Source organism: Monodelphis domestica, chromosome 4 (genome assembly GCF_027887165.1).
Source record: "Monodelphis domestica isolate mMonDom1 chromosome 4, mMonDom1.pri, whole genome shotgun sequence".
Classification (NCBI taxonomy): Eukaryota; Metazoa; Chordata; class Mammalia; order Didelphimorphia; family Didelphidae; genus Monodelphis; species Monodelphis domestica.
In genome coordinates, this window is record NC_077230.1 from 367756593 (window position 1) to 367783408 (window position 26816).

Consider the following 26816-nt stretch of genomic DNA (forward strand, 5'->3'; position numbering starts at 1 on the left):
CTTCATCTCTCTCCTCTGGGCATTCTCTCTGGCTGCCCCCATTCCTGGAATATTCTCCCTCCTCTGTTCTGGCTACTGACTGCTCTGACTACCTTAATTTTCCAACCTTCCATCTTCTATAGGAAGCCTTTCTCAACCTCTCATTTAATTCCAGTACTTTCCTTTTGTTCATTATTTCCCATTTATCCTGTATATAATGGTACACACACACACACACACACACACACACACACACACGCATACACACATGCACACACACATTTACACACCTAAAGTTGGGCACCAGTAAGATCTCTGTGGAGATAATCATTGTAGATGCATGAAAGAAAAAAATTAAATGACCTTTATTTTATTTTATTTTTAGCAAAAGACCAGCTGGTTAACTACTATGACTATGTGCTGTGATGGGGATAGCTGGGTGGCTCAGTGGATTGAGAGCCAGGTCTAGAGATGGGAGGTTCTAGGTTCAAATCTGGCTTCAGACATTTCCTAGCTGTGTGATCCTGGGCAAGTCACTTAACCCCCATAACCTAGCCCTTACCACTCTTCTGCCTTGGAACCAATATACAGTATTGATTCCAAGATGGAAGGTAAGGGTTTAAAAAAAAAAAGATATAGAAAACATTTAATGTTCCATTTGCTCGTTCGGGATTGTAAGTAATATTAACTAATCTCTTGGATACCATAACAGTTTCCCTAAATCATAAAGTTTACTCTTTTAACCTTCTAAAGAATAGGGTTAGAGATGAGCCATTTCTGACTAGGTCTTCAGCAAGTCTAACATTCCACTATCATCTAGGTCACCATCTCCCTGCATTTCTCAGCTATTGGCATTCTGATATGTAGGTGTTGGCATTCTTGGGCTTGGTTGCCCATACTTTGTTTTGCTACATGAGTCATTATCATCTGTTTCTATTCTTCTGTCTGCAGATCCAATCTGAACTAAATAGTTTCATGTAATTAGAAATTATATTACCTTACTAACTGGTGTCTGTTCATTTAATATATTGTACTTTATGTATTCCATTAGATTGTGAGCTCTTTGAGGGCAGGGATTATCTTTTGCCGCTTTTTGTATCCTCAGCACTTAGCACAGTGCCTGGTTCATAGTAAGTGCATAAATGTTTATTGCTGGCATCTTCCTGTAACAAAGATGTGGACACAAGATCTAATGACTCATGGAATTGGATCAGGCTCCATTCTTCATCATCAGAGCTCCCTGTGTAGACTTTAAGACTTCTTCAAAACCTTAGGAAGTAAAGTATACTTTAGTGTTCACTTTCTCTCCTATTTTCCCTTTCCATTCCCCCAACTCCCTCCATCCAACAATAAATAAAGGGTTGTGTTACTATGGACAAGAGAGAAGGTCTCATTGGCTCATTGCAATGGGTACTGCTTTCCATGCTTCTAAAAAACTTTATCTGATGTTGAGGCAATTGCCCTGGAAAGCAAAATTATTTTTGTGTCAGGGACTGTAGATCATGATTTCTGACCAGATAGATTCATGTCTGCATCATATCATGGTACTTGGGAGTCATTTATCAGAATACCTGGGAACTATTTATCATGCAGTTACTTAGAAAGCTAAACCCCACTGTCAATTCTGAGAATCCTATGAGTAGGACATAAATAGACCTCATCCCACTTATATCTTCTAGAAGACATGAAAAGAGGTACATGTTGAGTGCCTGGTATTAGAAGAGGAGTACAGGACTTTGTCAGTGAGAGGCAGCTAGGTAGCACAATGGATAGAACCTCAGGCCCTGAGTCTGGAGGAACTGGATTCAAATGTGGATTCAGATACTTCAGATACTTTCTAACTATGTGATCCTAGGCAATCACTTAACCCCAATTGCCTAGCCCTTACCATGCTTCTGTCTTAGAATTGTTACTTAATAGCTATGCTAAGACAGACATTAAGTGGTTTTTTGTTTTTGTTTTTGAAAGAAGAACCTGTTAATTGAGATCATAAACAACATGGAAATACAACCAAAATGTCCTAGAATCTTAGAGCTGGAAGGATCTTTGAGCATCTAGTCCAACCTCTTTATTTTAGAAATGGGAAAGACTTTGCCCCAAAGGTCATGTGATGACTCACTAGCAGAGCTAGGATTTGTCTTCAGGTTTTTCATTTCTCTGGTGGTACTTTCTACTCTATCCCAACAACCAGTGTAGCTCTTGTTCTCTTCTCCTCTGACTCCAGGTAGATCAATGTAAGAAAATACAGATGAAAGTTGTTATGCTTTATTTACAAAAAATAAAAACATGAAATTGCACTACCAACAAGACCTGATTCTGTGGAGTGGGACTAGGTGAGACCGATTCTGGGGATGGGACTAGTATTAGCTTCCTGTCACTTCTTTTTTTTTTTCTTCAGAAAATTATGTTGTGTACATTTAGTGCTTAAGACTACCTTCTTTTCAGAATGTGTTTTCTGGCAACCAGACCACCTGTATTCTTGATGCACTTGGTAAATTGGTGATACCTAGTCAACAGGAGTTAGGAAAAGGCTTGGGAATTTTCCTGGCTCCAGGCTGATTCTTCCTTATTAGCCATAAGAAATTGAACCTTTATTTGTCTGAGTAAAGGCACAGACTATGGGCATGAGGGAGAATTTTATTTTTAGTGTCTTTTTTCCAAATTCAGCTTATCCTTGGTAGGTGGTAATTAAGGAAGTTCAGAAGCCAACCAAGGAGTCATTTTTATTATGTTTTATTTTAGAGCAGAGAAACCTTGCATCTGAGGCATTTCCCTATTATAGCTGGTTATTGGTAGTTGCTCCATTTCAGCTTACCAGAAGAGCTCTGCATATGTGAAGCATGGTGTTTTACACTTGTAATGTACAGCTACCATGTTTGACTTTCTTCCCTTTCCCAAACTTTCTCCCTCCCTCCCCTACTCTTCTGGACCCTGTATTTCCCCACAGGCATTGTGGATGTCCATCCATTGGTGGCTGTACTGCCGATTCCTCCACAGTGGAGCACCCAGTGATGAGCCAAGTCCACCCTCGGCTGGGGCCACTCATCATCGTAAGGTTGTCCTGGTGGTTGTCTCTCTATTGTTCAAATACCCCTTTGTGTATAGCTGAAATTTGCCCTAAGTTTCTGATAGAATCCCAGTTCCTTTTCATGTATTGTTGCTTAGTTATTCTATTGTCTTGCCTTGAAAATTAACTTTTAAGCAAGCCTGAGTCAGAACAAAAGCTGAAGGCCTTTTTTGTCTAAAGTCATGTTTCTTCCCCACCTACCACCCACTTGTGTATTTCCTCCCTGGTGTTGCAGTTGGGTTTTAGTTATACAAGGTAACTAAATTGAGCAGGCTCAATTTCACAAGCTTACTTTGAAAGCACTTTTCCCTGAATTTCTAGTTATATTAGAATCAAAGTTTTAAAAGGAAACTTAGTTTCAAAGAAAGATCTTTCCTGAAAGCCCAGTGTCAGAAAGAAGAACATCAGGTAGCTAAGAGGCCAAAAGTGTATCTTTCATTTAATGCTGTACATGTTAGAAGCTGAGGAGCCTTGCCAAGGCAGAATGGAGAGAATCCTGAAAGGCTAGTTGTTAAGCTAGACCTCATAACTGTAGTCAGTGAATCCTTCTTGCCAAGAACATCTGAGTAAATGGAGCTACGTGGTTGTGTTGTCCTTGGTAGAGAGAATTAAAAGTCTCTTAGCCCAAAGCTTGCATCTCCTTCTTAAGCAGGTGTTTGCATGTTAAAACCCACCACATATGCTGGCTTATATGTTTTGTCAGCAACCTTACTTAACCCAGAGCTGAAGTGCAAGGGCAATTATTTTCTTTGCTTGCTATGGGATTTTCACTTCATCCTTCCTTCCCCCTCCCTCATTTGGAAATCCTTCTGATGTTCTGTACTTGGAAACTCATTTTAGAGTCTCTTAAATTGAAAGGCAAAAGAAAACTTGACCCAAGGGCAGATGTATGTATTTATTTCTAATCTTAAAAAAAAGCATAATAATAACAAATAAGATAATGTTGTATGTGACATAATTAAATCTTATTCTGTACTATGAATGTGATTTCTCCATGTGTACCTTTTTAACTCTCTTCAAAGCCACCAGAAACCTTTAGAATAAGACCTAATGGCAGACATCATAGGTGGATGACAACTGATTTGAGAAAGCAAGAGCTATCAGGTAAAAGACCACATGTCTCCTCCTTGATGTTGAAAAACATCTCAGGGCACTTGTTTGGGGACTAGAGTATAGTTTTCTCCCTCTGAAGATGGGAATAAGATACTAGGAACTCACAGAGGTCTGGTGGAAATAGTAAAAAGAAGATGACATGCAGTGGTGTGTTGGATAAAGGTCTTAGCTCATAGTAAGGATCCTGCTCAAACTTATGTGGTGACTGTGTACTCTGGATCTGAGGAATATAAAGAGGAAAAGTAATCTAGTCCTTGCCTATGTTCTAATCAGAGAGATATGACATGTATACAAATGAGTAATGGCATAAGAAAAGCAATGATGGAGCCAGAGAGATCCAGGTAAATTTCATTAAAAAGTGATTGCTTATATTTGGGGGTTAGTGGTGGGGAGGGGAGGGGTAGAAATCAGAGAAGGTTTTGTGGAAAAGTTAACACCTGAGCAGAGCCTTGAAGGAAAAGGATTTCAGCAAGTGGGAAGAGAGAGTGCAGGTCCATGGGTGGAAGATTGCTTGTGTGAATTCCAAGAATCTGGAAATTGTAGGAGGAGATTGTTGATATAGAATAGGAGGTCAGGAATGTAAACTTCATAAAGAAGTGTGGGGAAAAGTTGAAAAGACAGGAGGGAGACATTGTACAGGGGCTTAAATTCTAACCCATTGGCAATGGTGAAGCACTGAAGACTTTAACCATTAGAAGAGGATCTCAGTAAGTATATGAAAACCAAATTAGATGATAAAATCTGGAAGATCCATGAGACTTTGCAGTAGTCTAGATGACTGAGTAATGAGAGCCTGAAAGAGGGAGATAGGGTGAAGGGAGTGGAGAGAGGAGACCAGATGCCAGCGAGATTGTAGAGGTGAAAGTTACTTGAGTCGCTGTGGAAATAAGAGGAGTCTGATTAATCAGGTCTCATGTTCAGAGTTCTGATGTAAGCCTCTGAACAGAACAACCATCTCGAATCAAGATAACTGTAACTCTAATATAAAAATTTAGTGTACTTGTTGATGCAGTTAAAGAAAAAGTGATAGGTAGTTGTCATCATTTACACTACCCTCAGTGCATGCTTATATGATTTGGAACTCTGAAAAGTCTCACATCACTTGATTTTCTAAATAACTATAAACTTTGTTACTTTTTAACCTCTTAGTTGTTTCTGTGGTTGCAAAGAACTCCCCAAATGTTCAAATTTGGGTAAATAATCATGAGCTCTCATAGGAAACATTCTTATCAGATTCAAAGGGAAATCTCCATTGAACCTCAGTCCTATAAAGATAGGGGAGAGCCTTGCATAAGTCTTAGGCCTTTATTATTGGGAGTCTTGTATTAAATTTAACTTCAAACCAGTGAAGTTTAGTATAACAACAAGGTCAAGGAACAACATTTGGTCACAGAAGTTCAACAATAAATAAAGATCAATCATCAAGATATTCCTGTATATTTGATTGTAGGATTTAGGATTGGATAGGACCTTAGAGATCATCTAGGCCAGCCCCATCTAAAGTTTTTTCTTGATTTCTTTTGTTTTTATATGTCATTTCACTTCACGAATTTGTGTGTCATCCTTGTGCAGGGGCCATGCTAATCTTCTCTGTATCGTTCCAATTTTAGTACATGTGCTGCCGAAGCAAGCACTATATATCATTTCAAAAGATACCTCTTCTACAACCCTTTACCAGTGAACCTTCTCTTTAAAAGAAGAGTTAAGCAAAACCACTGCAAATGACAATGTGGGCAATCTCTTCAAAGAAAGGAAGGAATTGAATTTCTTCCATACTTTGTTGTTAAAATTACATTGCTCATTTTTGTTTTGTTGTTATTTTAATTTATATTGTCATTATCTGTATTGTTTTTCTGACTTCTTACTTTGCTTTGTAACAATTCATACAAGTCTTTTCAGGTTTCTCCAAATTCCTCATCCATCAAGTATGGTGCAGTAATATTCCATTATATTCATATTCCATAATTTGTTTAGCCACTCCCTGGTAGTACTCATTTTGTTTCTAGTTCTTTATTATCCTATAGGAAGCAAAGCCTGAGACTGTTAAGCCTGACATTTCCCCAAAAAGTGCTACAATGAATATTTGGGTACAGGAGACCTTTCTTTTTACCCTTGACCTTCTCTGGATATATGACTAGCAGGAGAATCTCTGGGTCAGAGCACATGGACATTTTAGTCATTTAAAAATCTTAGCTCTAAATTGTTTTCCCAAATGCTTAGATCAGTTTGTAGCTCCAAAATAGCATATTAATATACCTGTCTTTCTGTAGTCCTTCTCTAGCATTGTTTCCATTTTTTGTTATTCTGGCTAGTTTGCTGGTATGAAGAAAATCTGGGTGGCTTCAGTTCTCATTTCTCTGATTAATTACTTGATGCGGTTTTTCATATGGTTATTAATAGTGTTCAGATCTTTTAAGAACTATTGGTTCATATCCATTGACCAGTTATTTATTAGGGCAAGTGGCTCAAAAGTTTTACTTGTTTATTTTGATTCCTTATATATTTTGGATACCAGAGCCAACTTATCAGAGCTATTTGATATAGTTCATTTTGTTTTTGTTCGGGCTATTGGCTCCTCTGCTTCCCTCATCTCAATTTGATTTTCCCTTGTAACAAAGAAAATTATTTAAGCAACTGTGTCCAATAGTGTATATCATCTTTCACACCTATAGTATCTTGCTGTTTTACAAAGAGGAGGGAGGTATACTCAAGTCACTATGATTGAAATTTAGTTCACTTATTTTGTAGACAAAGAGATGGAAAACCAGCCAGGAGGACTTTGCCCATAGACAAGTAGCAAGGAGCAAAACCAAGGCTCCAGCCTATTTATTCCAAATTCTGTGATCTTTCAATTTAACTTTTTGTGTCCATGGTTAGCCAATAATGTGGATTTAAAAAAAAAAGAAATTAAAAAAAAAACTCTTACCCTCCTGTCTTATAATCAGTCAATCCTAAGCTTTGATTCTACCTTCTGAGGTGAAATAGTGGTAAAGGCTAGACAGTTGGAAGTATGTGACTTGCCCCAAGGTAACACAGCTAGAAAGTAGTTGGATTTGAACTCAGATCCTTCTGACTGGCCTGGCACTCTCACTGTGCTTCCTATCTACCCCATTAAATTTGTTTCTTATAATCATCCTTCACTTCTATTTCTCTAGGAATCTGTTTGAATAGGTTTCCTATCAAGCTCTTACTAACGGAGAATATTGAAAACATCTCCAAAGTTGGCCCTTGACTTTTCCATTGCTTTGTTGTGTAGCCTTGGATAGATTGTTTCATGTTTCTTGGTCTATATTTAAAGGAGTAGGGGAAATGACTTTAGTTTCCAGTGAATAGTGTTCCAGAAGTGCTAAGGGGTTACATGTAGTGTGCATTTGGTTCCTGTGTAGAAAGAGACCATCCTGGTGAAATAATTGTAAATGAGTTGTTCTTCCCAGCCTCAATAACTTGTTAGAAGTAATTAGAGCCCACAAGATGGTAGTTTGGGAGGGATTTTTCCAAGGCTCTTCATTTCTGTCTATAACTCAGGGTATTCCTAGTCCAGGTACTAGATGCAGATATACACAGAAATGCCAAGGGAAAAAAATGTTACTTTACTGATCCATTCTGTAGAGCTATTCTTGGCCTTTCTACTTGTTATTCCCATGCTTATCAGCACCAGAAAAAACAAATACATGACTACATTAATGTTTTCCAGTGACCAATAAAGTCTCTACTAACCTTCCCCATTGAAACCATTCTTAAGTACTTAAATTGAATGAGTGCTTATTTGGAATTATGATAAGAAAGTAAAATATTCATATCCTTTGACCTAGAGATCCCACTGCTAGACAGATACTTGAGAAATCAAAGATAGGAAGGTCCTATAATCACCCAAATATTTATGACATTAATTTTGTAGTTGTAAAAAACTAAAAATAAATTTAAGTGCTTATCTTTTTTTCCATTGTGCCACATTGCCTCTGCTAGGGTGGTAACAATATGGTATAAAGGTTACTGATATGATGGAAAGAGCCCTGGGTTTGGAGATAGTGGATCTGGGTTTAGAACCTCATTTTGCTATTTTACTCATCTGATCAGTAGCAAATCATTTCTCCTTTTTGGGCTCTGGTTTTATTATAGGTAAAAAATAAATGGCCAGGGTGCCTGGGTAGAACAGTGGATAGAGAGCTGGGCCTGGAGTTGGGAGGACTTCGTTTCAAATCTGGCCTCAGACATTTCCTACTATGTAACCCTGGGCAAGTCACTTAATCCCTAGCCCTTGCTGTTCTTCTGTCTTAAAATTGATAGTGAGAAATGAGGATTTAAAAAAAGATAAGTAAATAAATCACTAAATCACCAGAGTTTATAAGGTGAATGAGTGGTCATGATGTCTACAAATGAGTGAATTAATTTCTGGTGTTCCAGCTCAAAATCTAGAAGAGAACTAAAAATAAAATTATTTTTAAATTTTATTTAATTGGATGATTTAGAATAATTTTCCATGGTTACAAGACTCATTTTCCTTGCCTCTCCTCTCCCCAACTCCTCCCTGACACACATATCTGACACACAACTCCACTGGGTTTAACATGTGCCATCGATCAAGACCCATTTCCTTATTATTAATATTTGCACTAGGGTGATCTTTTAGAGTCTACTTTCCCAGTCATAGCCCCACCGACCCTTGTGATCAAGCAGTTGTTTTTCTTCTGTTTCTTTTCCCAGTTCTTCCTATGAATGTGGATAATGTGTTCTATAAGTAAAATTATTAAACAAACAAACAAACAAACAAAAAAACCTTCCAAAGTTTCTAATGTGGAGACCTAGGGAAATGATGCCTCTTTGAGGAATCTTGAAGGTTGAAGGCAGAGTACTGAGAGAAAAGAAAAGGTTGAGTTTGGATGCCCACAAGACATCAAGGTGGAGATGCTTGTAGGCATTGGGAACTAGTATTTTAGAGCACCAGAGAGATGTTAAAAGATGTTAAGGTGTTAAGAGATTCTGGAAGCATGTGCATTGAGGTGAGGAGGTAGTTAAAAGTCAGGATAGTGACCAAGATTGCCAAATAAGAGAGAGGAGAGGACTATTATGGAAAGAATTTGAAGTAACCCCTATTTTCTGGAGTCAAAGAACTTGCAAAGGAGCCTCAGATGGAGTGATTGGGGAGGTAGGAGAACTAGCCTAGGCTTTGCTGAAGTTTTTCTCTACAGATTACTACCCCTGGTGGCAAGGGTTTCCTGAATCCAAATTCTCCCTAGGGGGAGGATAGCACAGGGTGTTGAAGGCATTTGAGGAAACCTGACTTGGGCCATATTTTTTTTTTTCTTGGAGGCATGTAATGCGGACTTCCCTGTGCCTTGACTGGCTTCTGTGTGGCTGCCATCTCAGACCCTCTCCCTAGTTCCAAACCCCGTCTGCTACTGGCACCTTAGTATTCCTACCTCTGAACCAGATATGTACTGTACCAGAGTCTTGGGCTTTAAATATATACATTAAGGTAGGCGTTTTCCTTGAGCAGGAGTAGCTAATGACTAAAAGTTGATCCCATTTCACATTTATGTAGTGTTTCATGTTTTATAAAAAAGTACTTTACACAGATGAGCTCATTTAACTCTTAAAATAACCCTGGGGAGAAGCATGTATGTGCATTATTATGCCTGTTTTACAAATAAAGAAACTGAGGCACAGAGAGGCAAAGTTGACTGATCTGTTAATTGGAGGGATAGGGCAAGATAGTTGCTCAGGTCTCTCTTCCTTCTGGTCCTACATTTATTATGCTTAAACTGTAATCTGTGTGGTGAGTAAGAGAAGAGGCATTTCATAGAGAGCTATGCTTGAGTCACCATCTCTTCTACTTTGGAGTTCAGTTTTGGAGATCTTTATTAAATGCCCTGAGGAGAGATAAATACAAGACCCAGGTCTGATCTCCTGCCTTCTTGGAGTTTACAGACTTGGGGACAAGACCTGCCTAGATTGGCCTTCATTATATCCAAAGCAATAGAGCAACCCAGCTAAAATTTTTTTAGTGTTTCCTCTAGTAGGAAGGAGAGCAAAACTAGCTCAAGGTGATTCTATTTTTGTCCTTTTTTTAATCCCCATTTTTACATTTTCCTCCTTTTAGTTCACTCTCATTTCCCACTCCTTGCTGATCGACATTTTTATCAGTAAATCTTCATTGCACCTACTAAATATGCTCCTGCGTGTGAAGGAAATTTAGCTGCCTCACAGGAAAGGTTTTCCCCAGGCCCACCTGCCAGACTTTAAAATCATTCTTTCTGCTTCATGGCTATCCCCTTCCCCCTTAGCACACCAGTTTCAGAAAGACTTATTATTCTAGTTAGAATGGAGTTATTGACCAAAAACTCATGCACTGAAAAGAAAGGAACCAATGGTAGAGAATGTCTTAGAAGCTAGAGGGCTGATGATTTTTTGCTATCACTTAGTCAACAAGCATTTATTAAGGGCTGTTCCATGAATAAAACACTCAGCCTCTCTCCTGGGCATTTTCTCTGGCTGCCCCAAGCTTGGCATTCTGTTCCTCTTCAGCCCTGTGCACGAACCTTTCTGGCTTCCTTTAAGTCTCAATTAAAATCCCACTTTCTATAGGAAGCCTTCTGCAATCCCTATTTTCTCCAGTGCTTTCCTTGTTCTGTATGTAGCTTGTTTTGTGTATATTTGTTTTCATATTGTCTCTCCCATTGGATTGTAAGTCCCTTGAAGGCGGAGCCTGTCTTTTGCCTCTTTTTCTATAGTATTGTGCCTAGCACATAAGCTAAACAGATGTTTGTTGACTGATTGATTACTATTCCTGGTTTAATATTTTCCAGGCATTGTACTAAGCCTAGAAATACAAAGAAATGCAAAAAGTTAGTCCCTGCCTTTAAGGAGGTGTGGGGGTAGGCAGCATGCACATAATTGTATGTACAGGGGTCAACCCAAAAAATCACCCAACCACACCAAAGCAGTTACAAAAGAACAGGTCTTTAATCTGGACCAGAGAGATGATGTTCTTAAGCTACCACCCAGAGTCCTGAGCTCTGGTTCTCTGGGAACATTGTCCCTGGGAAAAACACAAGAATGGGAATTTTCCATCGAATTGAAGACCTCTTATATATAGTTTAGGGAGTATAGGAAAGGAAGGACATTGATTGGCTTACATGGGTCCAATGCCTGGGAGCAGCCTAGATACCATGAGAGAAACCTAGAAGACAAAAGGGTATTTACAGCTGACTATATCCACCTCTCCTATCTAAGGTACTCTATGGCTGCTTGATGGCCTCTTGTTCACCTTGGGACAGGGGTCAATCTGGGAGTTTCTTGCAGGCAAATTCCCATGGGACAGGGATGCATTTGGGGTTTCATAAAACAAGGTGGACACAAGATATAGGCAGAGTAAATGGAAGGTAATTTCAGAGGAAAGACAACTAGAAGGAAGGTAAAAATCAGTCATCAAGCAGTAAGCACCTACTAAGTGCTAGGGTAGTGTTTTAGGCACAGGGATACAAAGCTCTAAATAGTCTAAGATAGAGTAGAAGGTGGTGTAGAAAACTGAATACTCACAAGACCACCGTGGGGTAGGACAAAGGTACCTCTGCTTTGGAAGTACACAGGGTCAGTTCAAAGCAACAGTTGAGTCAACTTCCCTGGGGGATCAAGGGACTAAATTCTATAGAGACATATTAGAAAAAGGGCTACTCCTCAAGTAGTCAGGAATATCTGAGTTCAGATTCAGCCTCAAACTTGCTAGGTATGTGACCTTGTTTACTTGTCTAAGCTACTTAACCTCTGCCTGCTTCAGTTTCTTCAGTCATAAAATGGGGATAATAATTGCATCTGTCTTTCAACATTGTTGTGAGGATAGCATGGTACATGGCACACAGTAGAGGCTATATAAATGCAGGCTGTAATGAATTACCATTATTATTAATCCCAATACTCCATCCTCACTAGTTACCCCAAATAGAGCATGTGTTATAGAAAAGCATGGTGGAATCTAATTTTATGCTTTGTATAATTAACTAAAATCATCCAGGGACAGTGTGGTTAAAAGCACTAGATTTTGGAGTAAGAGGTCCTGGCTGCTTTTATTACTTTGGTCAAAACCACATCTTTTTCCTAGTCATTAATTTCCTTCCTTTTTTTTTTAACATCCTTAAATTTCCATCTTAGAATCAATACTATGTACTGGTTCCAAGGCAGAAGAGTGGTAAAGGCTAGGCAGTTGGGGTTAAGTGACTTGCTCAGGGTCACACAGCTAGGACATATGTGAAGGTCACATTTGAACCCAAGACTTCCTGTCTCTAGGCCTGGATCTCTATCCATTGAGCCACCTAGCCACCCCGGTTTCCTTCTTTGTGAAATGAGGGAGTTAGATTAGGTGATCTTTAAGGTTTCTTTCACCTCTAAATATACTGTCTCCCTGTTAAGAGCATTGGTGTTTGTGTCAGTGCTACCCTCTTCCCCAACTCCTAAATCCACAGTTCTTGTGTTGTCAGGTGTAGGATTAGGAGCTATGTCACAGGGAGTCAGGAGTGGAGAGATTGTGCTTTGGGAGAAGCTGGCCTGGAGCCTTGCCACTGTTGCTCACTCTTCCATAGTATGATGCTTGGTGGAGGCCTATCTCCATTCAGACACTCGGGTCAGTGTTAACACTGACAGTGTTAACAGTGTTAACAGTTAGTCCTGGCAGGCACAGACTCCCTATTCCAGCTGGGCCTTTGCTGGAGTAATTGCCTGTGGGGAGCCTTCAATCTCAACAATTGTTTGCCATGAGAGAGCTTCACTATTCAGCCCCTAATGAAATAATCTCCTTCCTGCCCCCATGAAAGCAGCCATTTTTGTTTCCTCTCACCCCTTTTGAGAAAGACCATGTCTCATCAGCCAATTTTCTGCTTATTCATAAATGCCTTAAGCAGAATCTTTGTAGAGGAAGTTGGCTGGAGCCAACATACCACAGGCTGACCCAGGGATAAGGAGTTAGGGGTACATTCCTTCCCTCCCCCATGCATGATATTTATTAAATATGGAAACTCCCAGTCTATGACTTCCTAGCTGGTAAGTGATACAATCTAAAATCCACAAGAGAAAAACAACTAAGCTGGTTTTTTGTTTTGTTTTTTAGCAGATATACTCTCCTGGAGACTTAATCACTATTCAACATTTATTTAACCTCTCAGTGGCTCTCTTTTGCTTCCTGACAAACTGAAATTTCTTAGCCTGCTATTGAGAACTGGCTGTCTAGGCTTATTGTATGCCTCATTTTAGAGAGTTTCCATTCAAGGCAAACTGGACTTTATATCCTAGGTTCTTCTCCTGTCCTTCCTTGTTCTGTACCTTTAAAGGCTAATGATTTCCCAGGCTCTATCTATGCCGTTCTACCTATTTCCAGTTAGTGAAGTCTCTTTCTTCAAGGCTTAACTCTGTTTCCACCTTTTCCATCACAGCCTTCCCTGACCCTCTTTTCCATATAGGAGAAAGTAATCAGTCCCTCTTAGATTTCTTTTGGCACTTTTCCTGACTCTCCTTTGCCCCTATCACATTCTTCCTCATTTTAAAAAACTTTGTATGTGTTCTCTTCCTCATTTTATAATTATGTATGTATTCCCACCTCCACCTCATTCAACAATAAGTTTCTTGAAGGCAGGGATTGTAATGTTTCATCTTTGTATTCTCAGTACCTAGTTTGTTTTTTTTTCTTGTTCAATTCAGCAAGCAACAAAAAACAACTCCTCTGCTAGGCACTGGGAAAGATATAAAGATTAAGTTCCCAGTCTAATGGGAGAGAATAGGATGTGGTAAGTGCTTTAAGAGCTACAAGTGTGCATGCTGCTTAGTGATTCTAATCTGGGTGGACGTAAAGATTGATTTTTGACTGGAGGAATCCAGGGAAGGCTCCCTGTAGGTGGTAGCATTTGAAATAGACTTTGAATAATAGATAGGCTTTCAGTAGGCGGTAGTTATGGCAGGAGTAGTGCATTCCAGGTGATAGGGACAGCTGTACTGAAGCAGAGAAACATGAAACATATTAGGGAAATGCAAGTAGTATAGTTGAATGGGTTACTGAAAGGGAGGGAAGGCTATTAGAGAATCTGGAGATTCTCTAATTATGGAGAATTGGAATATGGAATTATGGAGAATCTGGAATGCCAAACCAAACTTTTGTCTGGTAGGCAAAAGAGCCATTAAAGACGTTTGAAGGAAGTGACTTGATCATGGTCTCAGTAGGTTTCCTTCTTTAGAGGGTACTGGAAATCCTAATGAACAATTTTGTTCTGGAAAAAGCCAGCCCTGAACTTGAGGTCTCTTGGCTCCGTTGAGATGCTAACTCCTCCTTTTGAAAGCAAATCAGAAGACTTTTACATGGCTTTCATCTCTCTAAATCTTCTCTGTATGGTTAAGGTTGACTACTTGGCTTCAGAGCTCTGCTGTACTCTGTTCTAATTACCTGATATCCTTCCCCCCCTGCCCCTACCAGTTTCCTAGAAGGGTAAAGAAAATCATATAGATTTCAGAAATAGTACTTTATAATATCATTAGAAATGCATTTTTTGCTTCTCAGACTAAATGACACTTAAGTTTTTCTAATTTACCTGAAGTTGTTAGGGCATAATCTGACTTACTTGTTAGCACTCTTATGAAAACAGATACATTTGAAAGAGAACACTATTCCACAAAAAGTGACCCATCAAGCCCCATCTGGAGTTTTGTGTTTAATTCTGTGTGCCATACTTTAGAAAAGTCATTAAAAATGTCCAAGGGAGGCTAATGAAGATAGAGCAGGCCCTGGAGATCATTCCATATAAAGGTTCATTGAAAGAACTGGGATGTTTAAACTTTACAGAAAGGAGATTTGGGAGGCAGGGGTGATAGAGGGCAAGGCATCACCTTTCAGATACTTAGGCAGCTGTCATATTTATTAGCTTTGTTCTCTTTGGACTCAGAAAGCAGAACTTGAAGTAGTATATTTATACATAATACACATATTACTTGGCATATACTTTTATAGTAGGGCCCCAGATCCATGGGGGATATGTTATGTGCTCAGCCTCATATATATGTATTTTCTTTCTTGCTCCTGGCACTCCATAGCCTCTTCCCATCCACCCCCCCCCCCAAAAAAAAGTGAAAGTAGAAGCAGAGAGATTAATTCTGGGGGCAGATTAAAGGTAGACTTCAGTATTTCCTGAGCAGACTTAAGAAACTTTCTGAGTGGACCTCCAGTGCTTTGGGTTGACCTTGGATAACTGAAACTCTGGAAAGTAATATCATGGATAAAGGACCCTACTGTATATATACTTATTTCTCCACCACTTTCCCTTAAAATGTAAACTTCTTTTGAGAAGAGATTATTTCATTCTTTATATTTATCTCTAGTGCGTTGTCTGGTGTTTGGCACATAGTAGGCACTTAAATGCTAGTTGTTTGAATGGAAAGAAGTTGCCAGAAAGAAATATTTCAGTTTCCTTTCAGACTTTTGGCCATCTGGAAGGGAAAGGCATTGGGTCTAGCACATAGTAGGTACTTATTAAGTGCTGTTTGACTAGAAGGGGCTGCAAAAGGCATTTGGTCCTGGTACTGGAGGGTAATCATGGAGCTGGGAAGGCATTTCTAGATAATTTTGTCAGCCTTCTCGTTTTACAGATGGGGAACTCAAGGCCCAACAAGGGGATATAATTTGCCTAAGGTATTGAGGTAGAGGATTACCTTGTCAGGAATATTGTAGAGGGCATTCTTGCATATACCTTGGTTAGACTGGGTAGTCTCCAAGGTCCCTTTCCATATCTTAAGATTGTGTGGTTCTTTTTAAAACCCTTACCTTTGATCTTAGACTTAATACTATTTATTCGTTCCAAGGCAGAAAAAAGTGGACTAGATAGTTGGGATTAAGTGACTTTACGAGGGTCACTCAGCTAAGAAATGTCTGAGGTCAGATTTGAACCCAGGACCTCTGTCTCTGAGCTTGGTATTCTATCCACTGAGTCATCTAACTGTGATTCTTTATGGTTTAGGAAGAGTAAGAAGCAAAAAAAAGAGTTTGGGTCTCAGAGTTTTCATCTTGATTGTTCCAATGAACTGTAGGACCTGATATTTTCACCTTTTCACCTTCTGGAAGGTTTCCTCCTCCCAAATGTAACTTTTCCCCCCTCCTAAGACTGTAAAGGAGAGTAATATGTTAAAATAGTTCAAGGTATATAAAAGGCACTCAATTAAATGCTTATTGGTTGACTTTGTAATAGTACACGTGGCCTTGTTACCAGAAATGCCACCTAAGGGGATACTAATTAGCTTTGTCTTTTGGCAGACAGAGGAGGGAAATACCCAAGTTCTACTGTCTCATCTACTAGTAGCTCCCTTTGGACCTTATATATATACAAGGGAAACAACATTTGTATTGAGCTGAGTTTATTTAAAAGTAAAAAAGTTGGGGCAACTGGGTGGCTCAGTGGATTGAGAGCCAGGCCCAGAGATGGGACGTCCTGGGTTCAAATGTGGCCTCAGACACTTCCCAGCTGTGTGACCCTGGGCAAATCACTTAACCCCCATTGCCTACCCCTTACCACTCTTCTGCCTTAGAACCAATACAGAGTATTGATTCCTAGATGGAAGGTAAGGGTTTATTCTAAAAAAATAAAATAAAATAAAAGTTAAAAAGTTAAAAATGCCCCATCGCAAACTTTCTAGGCTGGCTCAATGAATTTTGTAGTGGGTTGAATATTTTTTGTTTTTGTCTTTTAAAAACACATTCTAGGGGGCAGCTGGGTAGCTCAGTGGATTGAGAGCCAAGCCTAGAGATGGGAGGTCCTAGGTTCAAATCTGGCCTCAGCCACTTCCCAGCTGTGTGACCCTGGGCAAGTCACTTGACCCCCATTGCCTAGCCCTTACCACTCTTCTGCCTTGTAGCCAATATACAGTATTGACTCCAAGACGGAAGGTAAGGGTTTTATTTAAAAAAAAAACACATTCTAATTAATTTGGTACTATGAAGGGCAGAAACAAGTAGATGACATTAGACATTTAGAATTGAGTGGCTTGGTATCTATTGAATGTTGATCAGATATACTGGAAATGAGATGGCTCTTGAGTATTTGATGGTTCTCAGGAAAACAATCATTTCAAGCTGGGGAAGGAATTATGTACAACTTTAATTCCTACCCCTATGGCTTGTGACTGCACTAAACTTAGATTAGAAAATTTATCTAGCCTGAGCACATCATGAACATTACATCCCTCATATTTTTTCTTTTCCTAGCTTGTCCTCTAGAAGTTTTTTCCAGTCCCCCCCCCCCAATTCTTCAATCTATTTCCAATCCTACCTCAGTCTTTTTGATCATTGTCAAGTCTGTTCATTGGTCAGTCCTTAAAATTACTATACTCTGCAGAATAGTAAGAATTGAAATCTCTTTATTCTCTTTTTTTCTTCATAGACTGCATTCTACTTCATTGTTCAGTATGACTTGCTTGCCTCGTACATTTTATTTCTTGAAAACATTGCTGAATTAGGTTTCACAGTTTCTAAATTAAATTTCACAAATACTATGAGAGAAATCTCTCCATGGTACCTGTGAAACTTAATTTAGAAATGTCTTATAGTACCTGAGCTTATGTCTGGACACTATCCCAGAACTTCCAAAGTCAAGTCCTGATGAATCAAGAACTATCTTTTTCTAGAATATACACTTGATAGAAGAATAATGTCTTCTCTGTAGTTCTCTATTGCTACCTTATATAATTAATATTTAATATAAGAATTAAAGGAGAAATGTTATTCAATGAGGTTCTCCAGAAGTAGGACCATTGGGTAGACATTACAGGGCAGTGGATTTTAGATCAAAAAGAACTTTCTAATAATTAGTCCTGCATAAGCTGCCTTGTGAGGTAGTGAGTGTATCATTAAAGTGTTCAAGCAGTGTTAGAACTGCTGTAGAGATAATTTCTATATTCATGGGATTTCACAGGGAATCCTGTAAATTGACAGAATCTCAGAATTGGAAGGGACTTTGGAACATGTTTCCCAAGAAGGAATCTCTAGAAGATAAATAAACCCAATGAGTTGATTGTTTGGCCTTCCTTTGAAACTTCTGAGACTAATGAGAAATTCACTAGCTCCCAGAAGCAGCCTATTATTTTATTTGGACACCTCTAAATGTCAGAAGGGTCTCCCCTTGCCAAAAAGAAACACCAAGAAGCAAGACACCTTTGAAAATTACATTATAGGGGCAGTTAAGTGCCACAGTGGATAGAGTGCCAGGCCTGGAGTTGGAAGGACCTAGATTCAAGTGTGGCCTCAGATACTTCCTAACTGTGTGACTGGGCAAATCCCTTAAACCCCGTTGCCTTCTTCTGCCTTACTATCAATAGTAGATAGAAGGTAAGGGTTTTCAAAAAAGAAAGTTATGTTATATATATTATATTTTAAATTTATTATATTTATGAATATATTGATTTGATATCTATGTTGTTATAATGGTAATCACACAATATGACATTGTGTTATAGAATTATATTTGTATTTATTATATGCTTAAGAAGAAAAGCAAGCTGTATATAATAGATTCATAGTTCCTTCTTTTCACATTTTTTTTTCTTGGTCTTGGATTGTTCATGGAAATGCTTGTTTTACTTCTTTAATTAGGCAAATTTTAATATTTATTATTTTCTCTCTGCTATTCTCTTGCCCTTCCCCACAGTTTCTTCCAGGTCTACCATCTGGGTCAGAGCAGAATAAGTCTTTAAATCCCTGGATGGACTCTTAAATACTTGAAGACAATTTAGATTCTTTGAGACTAAACTACTTATGGCATTTGAATGTTCTTCATCATTTCAGACTTGTCGTAGTTTGCTTTATTTTCCCAAGGATTTTAGAATCTTAGATGGTGCTTTATTTGTCTATTGAACAGACTTGGGCCCACTCTCATTTTAGTGACAGAAGGAAATGAAAGTCTTGCAGGGTGGAACTAAACGGAAATGATTTTCTTGCAGAGTTCTCTCTGAGCTGATGGACAATTGAGCAAGCTTGTCTTTTGACCACACAGTTCCTTAAAATGTTTACAGAAGTTCAAGATTCTTGTTTATCATTATTTTGGAATGGGAGAACTGAGTGAACCAACCCTTCCACACACACACAGTCTCACCAAAGGCACACATCCGCTTTTCCCAGAAGTCCCTGATATAGTTATGCAAACCAGTGCCCCCAGGGATGTTGAAAGTATGGGTTTGAAGACTTTAAAGTACACACTATCCATCATATTCTAGCTGTCCTTGCATTGGCTTTTATGTTCCACATGATGACTAATGCTAGACTGAGCTTATCTTCCTGCTTTAGGCACCTGAATTAACTACTTCCTTATGGGGTTGGTCTTATTTTCAGTGTGCTTTCAGTGTTGGTCAGCCCCTTCTGGCTTAGTGTAAATCAGTTATTATCCCATTTCTTCATTTTGTTGAATCATGGATTCTAAATGAACATCTATCAAATTCCCCAAATTAGCTTATTTTCTCATCTTCTGCCTTCTAAAAAAAGTGATGCTGAGGAGATAGGGGGAGCAAAAGCTGAAGGAAATCATTTCAGTTGCATATTGATTAACTAACTAAGGTTTATAGTGCATATATCATCCAAGATGATAGGGCATAGGGTCTGAACATCTGAAGAGTCCTTAGAGATTGGATACATTAGTTTTTCACAATCCAAACTTTGGTTCAGAACAGTAAAAGCTCAATTATTATGTGTATCACTATGCCTACAAGCCTCAACAGGGCAGTTTTAGGGCCAGGGAATGTAAAGACTCAGAGGAGGGAGCCAGAAGTAGAAGCAAGACTGAGGGGAGGGAGGAAGTTCTTTTAAGTATATGAGTCTTAAGAAGTGGGCCACAAGAGATAAGAAGGTATTCACTCCTCCCTCTTCTCTGGATGTGGAACACTGCACAAAATGTCCAGCTTTTTTTATGTATCTGGGCTGGGTTTCTCTCTCTTTTTTATTCTTTGTTTTAAGGGATTTTTTTTTGGAAGAGGAGGTTGGAGATATATGTTGGAAAATGTGGGTGAAGTAAAATAAAAGGGTAATTAATACAAATTTATTAAAACGTATTTTTTAAATTAAAAACATGGGGACTTTATTATAAAAGTATTATGGACCAATAAAAATTTGCCGTGAATTTATAACTAAGAAAAAACTAAAAATCTAATCTAAAACTAGTTTTTAGCGGAGTTCTGCTACTAAGTAGCTAGATGACTTTGAGCAAGACTCTTTACCTTCTCTGGGCCTCAGTTTCCTCATTTGTAAAGTTAGGGAAGTGGATATTTCTAAGGCTTCCTTGTTACTCTTCTGAGATGAGTAACATTTCATTCAACTGATCAGAATTTATTAGAATATTCTTCCTTAGACTCTGCTTCTAGAGTAAGAATATTATCATAAATAAACAGCAACCCATCCTTGATTTAATAGATTAATTCTTGGCAAAGCCCCTAGCACATAGTAGGTGTGCCAAATACATGGTATTAGAAGACTTGGGTTCAGATTGTAGCTTTGCCCCTTGCAGGTTGCTTAACTTCTTCGGACCTCCATTTCAAATATAAATGGAGGGGCAATTAGGTAGCTCAGTGGATTGAGAACCAGGTATAGAGATGAGGTCCTGGGTTCAAATGTGGCCTCAGATACTTAAAAGCTGTGCACCCTGAGCAAGTCACTTAACTTATTTTGCCTATTAGCCCTTACCCTCTTCTGCCTTGGAACTAATGAGTACACAGTATTGATTCTAAGAAGGTAAGGGTTTTAAAAAAAGAAAGAAAAATGTAAGTGAAAGAATTGGATTAGATGACTTCTAAGCTAACCCTTAAAGCTCTAAATGGATGGTCTCATGTTTTTATTTTAATATAATTTCAGTGCTTCCTCCATGCCCCCAGTAAATCGTGCATTTTGCCAAGTTATTAACCATCTCTACTTGTGATTTTAGGCAGTGAGGACTAATGAAAAGGATTAATGTTATGAAAAAAAATTTTGGCTTAATGGTAACAGATGGGTTAGGTGGGGCCTCCAAACCCTAGCTTTGCCAGTTATTACCACATGTGTGACCTTGAACAAATCACTTTCCTTGTCTGTGCCTCTGTACCCTCATCTCTAACATGGGAGAATGGGACAGCCAGTTGTTCTCTAATCCTTATGATCTATTGATCCCATGATATTCAAAACAGTGATTTCAGAGTCTTGCCAAAACCTCAGTCATCAGTAAAGATATATATATTACCTTGTTTTTACCAAGGCAAGAAACTGGATGAGTGCATCTAAGAAAGATTTTCAACAATTTATGTTGAAACTTAAGAACTTTTTGGTTACTTCTGTGTTAACCAAAGCAGCCCCAAGCAGTTGTGTTAATTGAGGTTTACTGTAACACTTTTCTTCCCCAAAGCCAGTTAGTTTATTTCTCTAAATGTTGTTCATCTCAACAGATCTGGGGAAAATAAGAGGAGATAGAAACCATTTCCTGTTGATAACTTGGTAGCTCAAGAGACTTTCCCCATAGAGACAACTTCATAAATGATAGGCTCCTACTCTTCACCAGTTTTTAGAACACTTGTGTGTTTGCAAATTGCTTTCCTTAGGATGACTTTGGGAATATATACAGTGTGTTTTGCAGGCATCATTTGATCCTCACAATGTGCATGAAAGTTCAGGAATGTCAATATTCCCATTTTATAGAGGAGGAAACAGAGGCCCAGAAAGGAGACGTGAGTTGCCTAGGGTCTCATAAGTGGTAAGTAGCAGAGGTGTTATTCAAACCTATCTCCTCGGGTGCCAAATTCAGTACTCTTACCACTGTTATCACATTTATAGAGAGGAGAAAAGGAGCAAAAGTTGTCTTTCTGTATCTATTTCTTATGCATTTATAACCTTTATAGAGAGATAGATAGGCCTTGGCTGTATGGTCACACTACAACTTCAAGTGATTGGAGTGTTATTTTGTTACATACTCAATTTGTGACACAAAAGTACAGAATAGATCTAAAATGGGAGTGGTACAGAAGTATATTCAACTGTTACTTTTGAAGAGTCCTATTCCTTCTTTGGGCCTTAGCACCCCCATACACCTAATAAAGAAGTTGAACTCAGTGAGCTTGAAGGTTCCTTCCAAATTCTGTCATCATGTGATTCTGTTGTCTAGACTATGACTAAATGAAAGTGGATCCAGGATCCACTGAACTTTACTGAGACTCTCTAAATCTGGTTGCTCTCATGGTACCACTGAGAATGCTAATGGCAGCAGTAAGAGAGACTATCACAAAAACCATTTCTGTGGATTGTTTAACACAGTATTTAAAAAAAAGAAAACTTTTCTCCAGGCAGCTGGATAATACAATGGATAGAGCACCAGGCCTGGAGTTGGGAGGATCTGAATTCAAATGTGACCTCATACACTTCCTAGCTGTGTGACTTTGGTCAGGTCATTGCCCTTGCCACTTTTTTTTATCTTAGAATTGATATCAAGATCTAAGAAGAATTTTAAAAAAGTTTTCTCTTCTTGTAAAATGGAGTAACCCAAGGCACACCGCCATTAGATTACTGAAGATTTACAGTCAAGCAGAGTAAATGTGGGGCCAAATCATAGGACTTCCTGTTCCCTAACTTGCACATAGTTGGATTCTTGTGCTAATCCTGGTTAGCCACATCCGTGAATTACTGAAATCCTCTTCTGTCTCTTATTGAATAATGCTGATTGATATCATTTATGATGTATAAGCCCTCTCTATTAACTCCTGTCATTATATGAATTTTAATTTACTGTTTTCTTGCTACCAGTAACCTTGCTTGATGGTCTAGTAAATAGTGCCAGGTCTAGAGGGAGGAAGATCAGAGTTCAAATTCAGCCTCACACATTTGTTAGCTGTGTTGCCCTAAGCAAATCACTTTAATTTCCTCATCTTTAAAATATGGCTAACCTAATACTTCCAAAGTATGTTTGGGAGAAATTTTTTAAACATGTTCATTCAGGCCAATAGGGGGTTGAAAACACATTAGGAACAAATAAAGAACTGGAGGAAAGACTTGGGGTGGCGTATATGATGTCTGTCTTTAAACAATTGAAGGAACTCATTTGGTATAACTCTAGATGTTGAACTTACCCAAAATTATAGCAGTCCCAAGTGGAATGAGCTGCCTTGGATGATAGTAGCCGACTATAACTAAAAATGCTTGAGGAGAGGAAGATTTTCCTGGAAGGCCCTGAACTTTACTAACATTTGTTGAATGAATGAATAACAAATCTTGTATGTAGTATTACCCTAAAGGATATTCACTAGCTATATTCTTCCACTGTTTTAAATAGTATAATGTTGTATAGATGAATGGAGTTATCATTGATATTTCTGGACTGAAGCCTTGTGCTATGATACCCGAGTGCTATGGCCAGGCCCCTGTGTTTCTTAAAGGGTACAATAGGACCATGATTACCTGGAATATTATGTAGAGAATTGATAGGATTTGAACAGTGGGCTAAATGATGGATAAAGAGCCTCCTTCTCTGGATAGTCTGGGAATTCAGCAGGAAGGACACTAGAACTAACCTGCAATTCATGTTTTTGCATCTAGTTTTGCTCTTAGCATGGTGGTAGGAATTAGCTAGCCAGGTGGACTTGAGGAGTCAAGGCCACTGTCTTTCTGTATGAAATATAGTCTTTTTACTGTTTCTGAAACCGTGGGAGTTTACAGCTCCCAAGTGAGAATAGCAGTGTGAACATCACCAGTTCTCTAGGAATCCTCTTGTATGCAAACCTAGGTCTTGGCTTGTTCATGACCTCCATATTCCCATACCAGACTCTTGCAATTTGGAACTTGAGAACCATTGAGGAAGTTTTTATAGACTCTCAATCCCAAGTGGTTGGGCATTTAGGAAGAGCCATATTATGGGTCCATATACACATTGAGTACGACTCTCATTTGATGACATGAAGGTATGGGAGGCTTTGTAGTATAGTAGAGGCCGATCCTGGAATGAAATGGGACTTTGTGCCCCATTCTGCCACTTACTAGCTATGTGACTTTGGAAGAACTGTATAGGATCATGGAGGTCACCTCCTCTTTTACAGAGAAGTTGAATCCCTTGGAAGTAAAGAACCTTGCCCAAAGTCAAACACCAGTCATAAGTAGCAGAGCCTAGCTTTGAACTTTTCTCTTGTTTTACAATCCCCTATCTGGGATTTAAGGATCATAGGGAAAAGAGTTGTCCTGCATGATCTTTAAATCATTTTTCATCTCTGACATCCTATGGTTCTGTATTGGGTTGGGACTGCAGGTAAAATTAAAATGAGTGCCATCTTATAAGGAGGACTTGAGAATTGTGCTTTGCACTCAAGTACTATTTCTACAAAAGAGATTCTCATGTATTACTGAATACTGAGATCTAATGCCCACCTTTCCCAGCATTACTTGCTTCCTTTAAAATTGCTATTAAATGCTGCTTTTTGATAAACTAGCATCTAAAACCTGCAAAGTGTTCATTCTTGCTGTTTCAAGCACAAGACCTATTTGCTTTGGGAAGATAGTGTTAGACATTGGACTGTGGAAAATAACTTGGTGTCTCTTCCTCTTGTCTACTCTTCAACATAACATTATAGTTCTGTTCCCTGTATTACATTTGTGGAATGTGGTGAAGTGGGAAATGGATATGTGCATTTCCTCTAGGTTCTGTGCTGATGTCTACAATCTTAAAACACTTGTTTCCCAAAGAGGAGATGGCTAATAATTCAGATCATATAAGAGATATCACAAGGGGAGGAGGGGAATGATTCTCTAGCAGGCTTTAGTGTGTAATACATGTCTGAGAATCATTGTGTTTGAGTAGGATTCTGAATTATTTGGCAGCTTCCATTCTAATTTGTTCCTGTGGCTTAGCCAAGCAGGGACACCAACCCAAGTGGAAAGCAACCTATTAAGTGTAGCACTGTTACATGTTTTATAGACTTTGTTGGGGGAGGGTGGAAAAGATTGTAAACAAAAACTCGAGTTTCAACTTGGGCCTTGGACTTTACCTCTATATGTCTCTTGTTGATGCCTTGTCTTTTTGGTTCTGTCTTTGTGTCCCCATTTAGGGTTTTATTAGCAAAAATTTTGGGCTGATTTGCCATTTCCTTCTCCATCTCATTTAACAGATGAGGTAACTGAGGTAAATAACTATTAGGGTCATACAGTTAGCAAGTGTCAGAGGCCAGATTTGAACTCATGAAGATGAATCTTCCCAACTCCAGGCCCAGCACTCTATCTACTACATCACTTAGTTGTCTGATATAAACATATATTCCATTTCATCCACAACCGTATAACTTGTGGAGACATTTGCTGTTCAGTTATTTCAGTCATGTACAATTCTCTTGTGACCCAATTTAGGATTTTCTTGGCAGATACTGGAGTGGTTTGCTATTTCATTTTATGGATGAGGAAACTGAGGCAAACAGGGTGAAGTGACCTGTTCAGTCAAATTTTACATGCCAATAAGTGCCTGAGGCCAGATTTGAACTTGGCAAGATGAATCTTCCTGACTTCAGGCCAGCACTTTATCCATTTTGCCACTTACCAGCCACAACATGTCTCTTACTGGTAGGAAAACAGATCTAGACCCTTTAGCAATTGTAAAGCCCCTTAATATAGGAGCTTGGTAACCAGGAAGCAGCTACTACATTCAGAAAGACAGGAGGTTGAGTGGAAGGTTACATTTACTTTGCTGTTCCTCTCTCTTAGATTTTCCTTTCTCATTTAATTAAAGGGATACAATTACCACATAGACTATGTGTTTGGATTCTAATGTTGTCGAATCTTCTCTGGTCACTATTCTAGTGGGAACCTGGAAGTTTCATAATTTTTTTTTTCTCATATGGAAACCCACTTTATGGACTGAACATTACCCAGCATAATAACCAGCCTTTTCCCCTGACCTTCCTCACAGGACCACGATGGGCTTCCTGGAACATTGGCGTATTCATCTGCATCCGCTGTGCAGGAATTCACAGGAACCTTGGTGTGCACATTTCCAGGGTGAAGTCAGTCAACTTAGATCAGTGGACACAAGAGCAGATTCAGGTAATGGACACAACCCAGTTAATACAGGTGCCACAAACATGAAGGGCTAGTGAGCATTCTTTCCCTTGAAGGGTGGGTTACAAAAGATGTCAAGTGAGTCCAAAGGCCAGAGAGCAGCCTTTCATTTAGTGACACTCCTTGTTGAAACAAACCAAGTTGCAATTATTGTGCTATCATAATAGATGAGTGTCAGGAATTACTGGGGCCAAAAATATGTCATCCTGGTGATGAGACTTTCCAAATTTAGCCAGATTGATCTTCAGACAAGAGATAATCTGTTGCTGGACCCATACTTAAAGCCTTTTCAGTTTGGGAGCAGAGATTGCACTTTATTTTCAAGAGCTCAAGGCTTCTTCCATACCTCAGTGAGGCATTGGAATAGTGCTTGAGTGGAGAAAGTAAAGGAGCTAGAGTATTTTTTAAGCTGCCTGTGGGCCAAAACAATATTGTATTGTTTAACAAAGGCTAGTGATCTTGGTGGATGGAGGAAATATTCACATATTCACACAGGATAAAAACACAGATCATTGATATAGTGACCTGATGACAATCAAAACTTGGTTTTTTATCTTCAACAAGCAGTCTAACTAAATGGAAGAATGTTGTCATTTAGAGAAT

At 38.9% G+C, this 26816-nt stretch overlaps 1 protein-coding gene, 1 long non-coding RNA gene and 1 other non-coding gene across 5 annotated transcripts in view; 1 reads left to right on the forward strand and 2 right to left on the reverse strand.

Moving 5' to 3' along the window:
* The window catches only part of SMAP2 (small ArfGAP2), a 52851-nt gene that overhangs the window by 7497 nt on the left and 18538 nt on the right, over window positions 1-26816 (forward strand). The window contains exons 2-4 of one of the 3 annotated variants that reach the window (XM_056795223.1): window positions 2927-3029; window positions 4069-4150; window positions 26065-26198. In XM_056795223.1, coding sequence (XP_056651201.1) covers window positions 2991-3029; window positions 4069-4150; window positions 26065-26198 — 255 coding nt within the window. In that variant the 5' untranslated portion in view covers window positions 2927-2990. Of the gene's footprint in view, window positions 1-2926; window positions 3035-4068; window positions 4151-26064; window positions 26199-26816 lie in introns of all 3 variants that reach the window. The other 2 variants (XM_056795222.1, XM_001365635.4) reach the window with 2 other exon arrangements.
* On the reverse strand, window positions 1104-26190 carry LOC107649113 (uncharacterized). Its single transcript, XR_001622539.2, has 2 exons — window positions 26054-26190; window positions 1104-1248 (listed from the first exon to the last, which is right to left on the reverse strand). It is a non-coding gene; the product is annotated as an uncharacterized LOC107649113 (long non-coding RNA).
* On the reverse strand, window positions 5687-5793 carry LOC130454092 (U6 spliceosomal RNA). The gene has a single exon (XR_008911776.1). It is a non-coding gene; the product is annotated as a U6 spliceosomal RNA (small nuclear RNA).